The following is a 10,086-nucleotide window of genomic DNA, read 5'->3' on the forward strand; positions in this document are numbered from 1 at the left end:
GCCATAAAAACATGTCCAAACAATAGTTATTCAAGTCTTAATTGCAAATAAATATCCTGGTACAAACACATGTCTGCCCCATTTGTTGCTCCCACAGTCCTCCGTACTGTTAAGACACCTTGAGAGCATTCTGAGAGGCTAACAAGAGGAGTGAATGTCATTCTGGCTTCAGTCTGACTGGGTGTAATTAAGTATTGCACTGCTTTCCCTGGAGTTTTGGACCATGTGAGTTGAGTTATTAAACTATGCAGACCATGGGGGCCCCTTGTTACAGTTCAAGGGGAGGGAAAGGCTGTGTTGCTGTATTCTGGCTTACCTGTGAGTGTGTGTGTGTTTGTCTTTACACTTTTATATTTATGAGGACCGGACTTACGTTTTTTTTTAATTCTAAGTCTTCTTTAATTTGGGCTAGTTTAGGTAGTTAGAATAGTGTATGCAATGTTTTGCTATGAGTCACTAAAGTGTATTGTCTTTACTCAACATAACTGCCTAGGACACGGGAAATATCTGAAGATTTTGATGCATCCCAACTGCATTGATATCATCTTATTGTATTGGTCTGATAACACAATCTCTTCTTGCTTTGCTTTGCAGTGCTTTCTTCTCTTACCGTGTTGCATCGCTGCTCTCCGTATTGTTTCTTTTGCACTGGCTGTGCTTGAAAGCAACAGCAGAACCTTAGCTGACCTAATCAGCAAAAACAGTTTGCAGTATGTACTAAATCATATCTATAAACAATGGTTGCAAGAACACGTCAAACCACCATCAAAACGGTTTCCACTAAAAATTTGCACGTTGCTGAAAAATTCAATTATATGAAGTAGAATGATTTTAGAAATTCATCTTTGGGTCACAGACAAACAGAAAATGATGTGTGATAGCTGTAAATAGTCAGACTTTGAATATGTTTTTTTTTTTCAAAAAGGATTTTATGTATTTGATAGAACTGAGATTAAGATAAGGTTTGGAGTTATTGATGAAGCTTTAAAGCCAAGTAGTTGACTATGAGCAATAGTTGAGCCCTCAGTTTCTCTGAGCGTGTTGAAAGCTGTAGTCCACATATTTATTGTATATGTGAGGTTGGAGAGGATTTGTGGGGCTCAACAGCAACCCCTCCAGAAAGAGAGAGACAGCATTGAGTCTTAGATAACATTTCACTTTATGGTAAGGTTTTGGAGTAAAAGTTATATATATCCAGATTAAAATAACTTTCATGGTGGATGTGTTGTAGAGAGAGTTGAGAAGATGAATGTCCTCATAAGTATAGCATTTCAAAGTGTCTATCAGCAAGAGTTTCCTGCCATGTTTCCAGACTAGTCGTTGATATATCCCCTGCCTGGTGTGCATTAGACCTGCCTGCCCTTTGCTGGCTCTATACAAGAGGTGTCAATGAAAGAACACTGTCGGTTTGCTTGCCGGGGTCCGAGGGAACCTGATGCACGTGTTGCTGAGACATTCCTGCGGTTGGCTTGGATTTTCCGTCGGTCCCCACACCCCTTTTTACATACACATATACTGCACTATGCAGAGGCATGCACTGGTCACTTGAACACGTGGTGCACACACACTCAAGCGCGCTCAAACACGCATGGTATTGAGCGCATGCATGGACTGTCACGTAGGACTTATATTGTGAGCCTCTACTTAAAATGCCAACTCATATTGATCTGGTCAGATCATTTATATTGAATCAAAGGATAAACGCAGAGGGGGAAGTTGACAGTGATCAATCAACCTGTGCTTTACCACAAAGTGTGTGTGCGCCCGTGTTTATACAACTGTAACTATGCATTCAAATGCAATCTATGAAGTGTCTGTAATGAACCAGAGGAACGCAGATTAGTTCTAACCGTTCAAGAATACCGGTCCGATCAGATTGGATTTCCCACAGTAGCTGAAAATCATTTGCTAAGCTTTTATTTATAATGACACGTTCACACTCTTAAACAAACAGGTGCACACATAATAAGAGAGGCTTTACTGGCATCAATCATGCCTTAGCATGCCTTTACAATAGCAACACGAGGGTGGTGTATGTCTCACAGGACTTCTTGCCTAAGGTACAACTGACACATGGAGTTCACTGGTTTCTCAATAAAACATTAAATAATACCTGATACATCTATCAGGTATTATTTAATGTTTTATTGAGACGCAGAGAAGGGTCTTCATGCTAATTTGTATGGATTTTTGGAGGAATTATTAGTTTAAAGGGCCATTGATCAATGTTTTTATATCAACAACAAATTACCAGACTGTAAGGTGCCACTTGTATAGATAAACCCACTGAAAATCATCACCTTTTTAGCATCTTTTGTTGTTTTTGGCGCATTACTGCCTGACTTTGGTTCCTCTGTCATCAGCATAGTTTTGGCCTGTTTTCGCTCAAAATCGTTCTGCCTATAGCAGCACCAAACAGTAGACAGACAAACTGTGTGTTTAGGTATTGAATATAGTGGAGCCTTTAGCAGCTGAAGAGTCAGATATGTTGCTCAGGAAATTGTGGGAGCCAAAAATGGAGCTGAAAGGAGAGTGAATATTGAACTTAGCGCGATCATCCTCGAAAGTGTGTAAGTGTCTCTGTAAAGTGCTGGATGTGTAAATAGGCAACTGTTTGCTAACAAATTCAACAGATGGACTTAAAGGGTGAAAGTATGGAAGTCTTTGTTTGTTGGCAGCTTGTTTCTGCTGCCCCCAGGTGGGAAAAAGAAGTCTTTATTGCAGATTTACATGCAATTTCACCCACACTTATCACTCCCATGATCCATGATGAAAACTGAAGCAAAATGTCCCACGGGAAAGGTTTACATCATCAATTACTCCTGATTTAATTCATGTCTATGTTCCATTCACTGAAATGGAAGACCATTGTACAGATTAGTGCCCATTTTGCTACAGTTTTTGTGACTGCTCAGTTGGCCTAATCCATGGAGAGAATAGAAACAATAAGCCTGAGTGTGCACACAAGAGCTCTCTTCGAAATACTAATAGGCTCTGCTAAAGAGAGTGTATATTTTCTGTGCGTGCGTGTGCATACTTGATTGTGTGTAGTTGTATATAAATGAGTCGTGGCTGGATTCCCAGTGATCCCGTAAATGTTGAGGCATATGGGGGTCCTGTGTTGGAGCAAAGAGGAGGAGGGACTTCCTGGCAATAAGACATGTCTGTCGGGGAATGCGTGTGACATGTCACTTCCTGTCCCCATTTGTCTGTTTTCATTGTATCCTGCTCCCACGCATTTCTCACTTTCTTTGTCTCTAACTTGGTTCAGAATGGTTTCATTGGGAACTGTGTTGCAAGTTTAAGTTAATTCAAGCTTCACCTATAACTTAAGTTTCCTTTGAAATCCCTGTATTTCACACTGATTATTCCTCTGATGTCTTTGTTTTTATTCTTTGTGTCTGTTCGGGTTAAGAAGATTTATTCATAATTAATAACTGGATATATTGACTTACAAAAATAATGAGACACAGGAAAAACAACAAATTCATTTTTAAATGATATATTAAATAAAAGAAACACCAACTTTTGTCAAGTCCAGACATGATCTGTACACAATGGTACAATGCTGAACTCTTTTCTGAAGGTTCCTTTGGGGTTTTGTTGTGGCTTCTTTGAAGCGCTTTCCAGTGGTTTGCTTCACTGATCACCAATAAGTCCTGTTCCCAGTGCATAGTGCGGCTGAGAGTAGTCAGTCATAAAGTTCAAACAAACCCTGCAGCCGCTTGGTGAATCAGAGACACAATTGCACCAGTGTTCAGCTGCAAGAAAAAAAAAACTTACCAAGTGAATAATTTATGTCATTCTAGGTTATGTATATAGACTTCTATGCAGGCATTCACACTCATTCTGTCACTGCTACTGATAGTACTAATATCATATATGATGTAGTTCGGTCTGTTCTTCTTATGTAGCCTATTTATTTGTACCTAATGTGTCATTCTGTCTTCCAGAGTGTCATATTACTTCCGTTATTCCAGTGTACTGTTTACATACGATATCTGCTGAATGTCTGCCTCCTTGGCAGAGGGATATCGCTTATGTTTCTTTGTTTTTTTTCTGTTAATTAGTTTTTGGCAGGCGGTTTTCCTTATCTGGGTCTGGGGAGAGAAGGTGCTGCATGCTGTACAGATTTTAAAACCTTTTGAGGCAAATTTGTGGTTTTGGGCTTTAGGAATAAAATTAAGTTGATCTGACTGCTCCCTTTTTTTTTCGTCGTGAACGGTCTTATCTGGCAAATACATAAATATGGTCTTGACATCATCATTTTTTCATGCGAAGTCAAAAATTGCAACAACAACAGGAAGCACAGTAACTCAGGTGACATGCCCTTATACACGTTGTTTTTGCCTTCATATAGGCAAAGCTGAGTCACCTGGGTCACCGTGTTTACACATAGGCTCCCTCGCACCACACCCTCGGCGGCAGCTAGTGTCCTCTGGGAAGGTCTGGCCCTCCGGTCCCGTCTGACTCAACTTTATCACTTTGATGGACCATGTTGGGCTCAGTGTTAGTTTTGACAAATTGCTCTGTTTAAATCAGCCATTACGAACTTATCGGTGCATAAATCTAAAGGGCAAGCTCTGACGTAATCATTACGCTTTCAATTTGCCTCCACTTTTAGATGCCATTGTCTTCTGTGACAGCGGGGCCTGTCGACATCTTTAGCCTCATGCATTTCCCCTGGTGCTACTGTATGTCTGAGTTTGAGCACAAGCATGCAGCATATCTGCATACGCCAGTGTGTGTATGCAAGTCATGCTTCGTGGAGTGTTTTGTTGCTTTGTTGCCATCCATGAGGCTTACGTCACCTGACATGGATTTGACTGCTGGTTCCACAGCACTGAGTGGCTGGCAAGCTTCACTCATGCATGTGTGTTTTTAATCTTTCTGCTGTTTTTTTCCTCCCTTTTCATTGTTTAATGGCTCCCACACTCAAATTATGGGTGTTTTAAACTTTACAGCCCTGATCTTATTACTTTAGTTTTGGCATCTTAATCATTCTTTTTTTTATTATTTATTTATTTTTTTTATTTTTTATTTTTTATCAAAAGTGTTTTTTAGAAGTTGAACATGATTTAATACACAACACAACTACAATAGGTATATATATTCATATATAGCATCTCAGTGTCTAAGAGCAGCTGAGGTAAAGGGGCAGAGCTTATCTTTGTGCACGGGATGTTGTTTAGCAAAGCACTTTGGCTTCTCAGATGATTACTATCAAGCACTCTAAGTTTACAGTAGTGTAAGTGAAGAGCTCCCCCTAGTGTTAGAGGCAAGTCATTAAATTTCTGTCTTGTTCATTACTGCAGGTTAAACAAAAACCATGAGGAAATGAGTGATGTAAAATTAAAAGGATTTGGTGTGTGTTTGTCTGCTTGCAGGATATCAATGTGTGCATTCTAGAGAATTACCCTGAGTGCTCCAACCCAAGAGTTTTCTACATCATTCCATACTTCTGTGGACAGCATCCTCAATGCAGGTATCTATAGGACTTTGTTTTGACATTGGTCAAATGTGGTAATATTTCATTTGTTTTCAGCCATGTTAGGCTGCTCTGTTGCTGTCTTCCCTCTGTGCTCTCATGTCCCTCTCTCTCCCACAGAGAACCAGGAGTATGGGCTTTGGAGAGGGCCAAACAGAATGTTCTGGAGAACTATCTCCTTGTGGGTATCTTGGAGGAGCTGGAGGATGTTCTGCTCTTGTTGGAGAGGCTCTTACCTCATTACTTTACTGGCGTACTCAACATCTACAAGAGCCCTGGTAGGTGCACATTCCAAAATAGATTTAATTTTTTTTGTTATGTTGAGCTATCACATTTAGTGGATGTTTACAAGACAACAAAAAGAGTCAGAAGCCTAAATCATTACTTTTTGAGGTATTTAGTCACAAAGTCAAGTATTGGATAAAACATTTGAGAAACCTTCAAAGTTATTACAAGTTTTCCTGTGGGCGAACATAAATGTCTGTACCTAATTTTAAGCAATCCATCCAACATTTCCCTCAAGCCACAAATGTCAGCTGCTGGTGGCACTGGAGGAAAAGTCAGGGGATCTTCAAAGTTATTATAGTCTTCCTTTGGGCACCATAAATCCTTCCAATTATTAGGATATTTCAGTCTAAACAAAAGTGGTGGGGTAACCGACCGACCTGTACTGTTTTCCATAGAGAAATACCACATTGTGTCTACAAAGTTGTGCGAAAATGGTCTGCAAATGACTTCTTGGTCTTTGTGGTTTTTTTCATCTTCTCCCTGCAGACTATAGGAAAATGGGAAATATGACAGGCACAGTGCGTAAACACACACCTACTCTGGAGGCCCTGCAGGTTCTGTACCATCGAATGCGCTATGAGTACGAGTTTTACAACTTCATTCGTGACCAGTTTCACCTCATGAAGAAAAAAATTGGCCTCAAGTCCGTCTCCCAACCCCCCGCCTACTCACCTGCTTTCTTACGAGAACTGGCCCTCCGAACCCCAGAGCCTCTGGATGAAGATGAGGAGCTGGACACAGACCTGGAGGATGCCAACAACTGGCTGGTCCATCCCTAAGGGCCTCTTCATGAACAGTGGATGTGGCCAAAAAAACCGCTGTTTGGCTCAAATTGTCTGAGGATAGCTGGAGGTAGCCTGATGGCAAAGGGGAGTGTTCCCCGTCTTTCAGCATTCACAAGAAAAGTGAGGTGTGTTTAAGGGTGTGCGGATCCTGATGCTCGTGTTTCTGCGGGTTCTGTTTTCCATCAGCAATTGACTCCTATATGACAGGCTCAGCACTGAGGACTCGTTGAGTAATTGGAAGGACAAAATGCTCTTATTTAAAAATTGACCAAGGACAATGGGAACTAATAGTAAGCTCAATTTGCTTGGCTCAAGTTATTTTTTAATTTGAGCTTGTTTTAGGGTTTATGTAAAAACATCTCTTACTGCTGTAATCTCAAGGAGAGATTAACGCAAGATGCTGACAGCTAAATGTGTTGAGAAAAAGACTAAATGTTGGTCGCTGAGGTGTTTACTGTAGGAGAGGACTAAAGAGACATAGCCCAACAGAGAGTTAATATTTTATGAAAGGGTTATTGTCCAAAAAGCTGGATTGGAACATGGTATTCATGAATTTAAAATGTGCCATAAGTCTTGTATGTATATTAGTCGCCCAGGACTGTTGTAAGTGCCAAACCTCATTAAGAGTTCCGCTAACTGTGTGACAGGAACATCTGTGCACAGTTGGTGGAGTTGTGACATAGTCAAGTCAGTTGTTATAGTATTGGTTTATAACATTTTGTTTAAACTATTATTAGGTATAAATGAGGGTTAAACTATAAGCACTCAATTATGAATTCAAAGAATTCCAACTATGTGTGCATGAATGATGTGAGTTTGACCAAACCAGCAGTGTATTTTAGCATAGATTTATTATTTGGAACAGGCCATTTGCTGAAAATAGCCTGGGTTCAGAGTCAGACGCTAAAAGCATTTATGGAGGCTAATTTGTAATCCAAAGTTTTAAAGATTGAGCTTGCCAAATACCAGTGTTTCAACTGGGATGCGTTACAAAACTGTATGAATACACTGCACTTTATGTTAAGTGATATTTCCTGAACTTCTGCAGAAAATGGGATTTGGTCACAACTGGATACTAATTTGTCTATAATGTCTGATAGGATTATTTACTGTTAAAGGGTTTCCAAAATATAATCATGAAAGTGTGTGAAGTTTTTACCAAGTCCAGCTAATACAAATTTCTCCAGCAGCTACTCATCACTCATGTAAAAATCATCCAGAGAATAGTAACCATAAGCTAATATGTGATTGTCATCTGCATATTTCACTTTACCATTCTAATATCCATTGTCTGTACCTTTTTCATTGTTATGGTTTCTGTTCACTGTTTCCTTTTTCTGAAAGTTTAATTTATTATTTTGTATTCATTTGCATTCCAGATAAAATTCTCAGGAAGGAAAATGATGTTAAATAACTTGTTTGTATCTTTGGTTTGTGGTGGCTATGAAACTATTCTTGGCATTTTAAGAATGTCTAGGATGGATTTCTATCAACAGCTGAAAACTGGTTAACAACAACTAATGCAGTCCATCATTTTACAGTCTACGAAATAAATGTCCTGTAACTTGCAACTAATGTCTCTGTTTTACTTGGCAATGGTTTCTTACTGAAAAATGTGTATTCTGCCATTTGATTTAACCTCTTTGTTATTGCCACCCCATCCAGCAGGCTGCAGCCAGCCTCATCGCATGTCCAGCGTTATGGCAGTTACCTGCTTGTGGCAGACCATGGATCTGGCATAAGCAGAATCTGCTGGTGTCACATTTGCAGCTCTGTCTTCCCTGCGGGAGCCCGTCCATCAAGCCGCTTCGCCTTCTCTTTTTTTTTTATCGTACTTCTGACTTGGTTTAAAATGACCTTCCCTTCTCCAGTCTTTACAACACTTTCTATCCTATGATACGTTGCATAACTAAAATAACGCCTAGGGATTGTAAGCCTGTGCTAACTACTTTAGTTGTAGTTTACATGCATATCTGTCCAAACTCATAGATGTTGCTGTAAAGAAGCAATGAATTCTAAAACACACAACTTCAATCCTGACAGCACAGCAGATCTATACAATCATCACAATTAGATGGACACCTTGGGGTAATGTGACTTATTCAGTATCTGTCATAAATGTGAAATATAGTCACAATCTCCCCCTCTGCTGCTGAGTTATAGTGTTAAGTAATTAAGGCGTTTCTTGGATATTGCATTCAAAACCATAGAAAAGACATAAGGTCACTATAGTATGATGGTGTTTTTTTGGGCCAAAATTTTTTTTAAATGCTTAATGTCGTCTAAAATATGAAGAGAAAGTCACACCATAGTATATCGTTCAAAACGTCATGCTATAGTGTGACATTTTTTTCATCCAAAAAAATCACCAAAAAGTCATACTATAGTATGACGTTTTTTTTTTCGGCCAAAAATTTGCAAACTGCTTAATGTCGTCTAAAATATGAAGAGAAAGTCACACCATAGTATATCGTTCAAAACGTCATGCTATAGTGTGACATTTTTTTTGTCCAAAAAATCACAAAAAAGTCATACTATAGTATGATGATTTTTTTTTCCAAAATCCAAAAAATGCTTAATGTCGTCTAAAATATGAAGAGAAAGTCATACCATAGTATCAAAACGTCATGCTATAGTGTGACATTTTTTTTCATCCAAAAAATCACCAAAAAGTCATACTATAGTATGATGATTTTTTTCGGCCAAAATTTATAAAAATGCTTAATGTCGTCTAAAATATGAAGAGAAAGTCACACCATAGTATATCGTTCAAAACGTCATGCTATAGTGTGAAATTTTTTTTGTCCAAAAAATCACAAAAAAGTCATACTATAGTATGATATCGTTCAAAAAGTCATACTATAGTATGACGTTTTTTTTCGGCCAAAAATGTTTTAATTGCATAAAGTCGTCTAAAATATGAAGAGAAAGTCACACCATAGCATATCGTTCAAAACGTCATGCTATAGTATGACATTTTTTTTGTCCAAAAAATCACAAAAAAGTCATACTATAGTATGACTTTTTTTTTCGGCAAAAAATTTGCAAAATGCTTAATGTCGTCTAAAATATGAAGAGAAAGTCACACCATAGTATATCGTTCAAAACGTCATGCTATAGTGTGACATTTTTTTTGTCCAAAAAATGACCAAAAAGTCATACTATAGTATGATGATGTTTTTTTTCGGCCAAAATTTTTAAAATGCTTAATGTCGTCTAAAATATGAAGAGAAAGTCACACCATAGTATATCGTTCAAAACGTCATGCTATAGTGTGACATTTTTTTCGTCCAAAAAATCACAAAAAAGTCATACTATAGTATGATGTTTTTTTTCGGCAAAAATTTTTATAAAATGCTTAATGTCGTCTAAAATATGAAGAGAAAGTCACACCATAGTATATCGTTCAAAACGTCATGCTATAGTGTGAACTTTTTTTTGTCCAAAAAAATCACAAAAAAGTCATACTATAGTATGACGTTTTTTTTCGGCAAAAAATTTGCAAAATGCTTAATGTCGTCTAAA

At 38.4% G+C, this 10,086-nt stretch overlaps 1 protein-coding gene across 2 annotated transcripts in view; it reads left to right on the forward strand.

The window, feature by feature from the left end:
* usta (uronyl 2-sulfotransferase a) overlaps window positions 1–8,132 on the forward strand; it is a 53,664-nt gene extending 45,532 nt beyond the window's left edge. For both annotated transcript variants that reach the window (XM_069701827.1, XM_069701828.1), the window contains 3 exons: window positions 5,388–5,485; window positions 5,609–5,766; window positions 6,263–8,132. In XM_069701827.1, the coding sequence (XP_069557928.1) occupies window positions 5,388–5,485; window positions 5,609–5,766; window positions 6,263–6,555 (549 nt within the window). In that variant the 3' untranslated portion in view covers window positions 6,556–8,132. The remainder of the gene's footprint in view (window positions 1–5,387; window positions 5,486–5,608; window positions 5,767–6,262) is intronic.
* The last annotated feature ends 1,954 nt before the right edge of the window (window positions 8,133–10,086 follow it).

This window comes from Brachyistius frenatus, unplaced genomic scaffold (assembly GCF_029030835.1).
Source record: "Brachyistius frenatus isolate BFR_SWC_R1_liver_20210118 unplaced genomic scaffold, ASM2903083v1 Contig_38, whole genome shotgun sequence".
Classification (NCBI taxonomy): domain Eukaryota; kingdom Metazoa; phylum Chordata; class Actinopteri; family Embiotocidae; genus Brachyistius; species Brachyistius frenatus.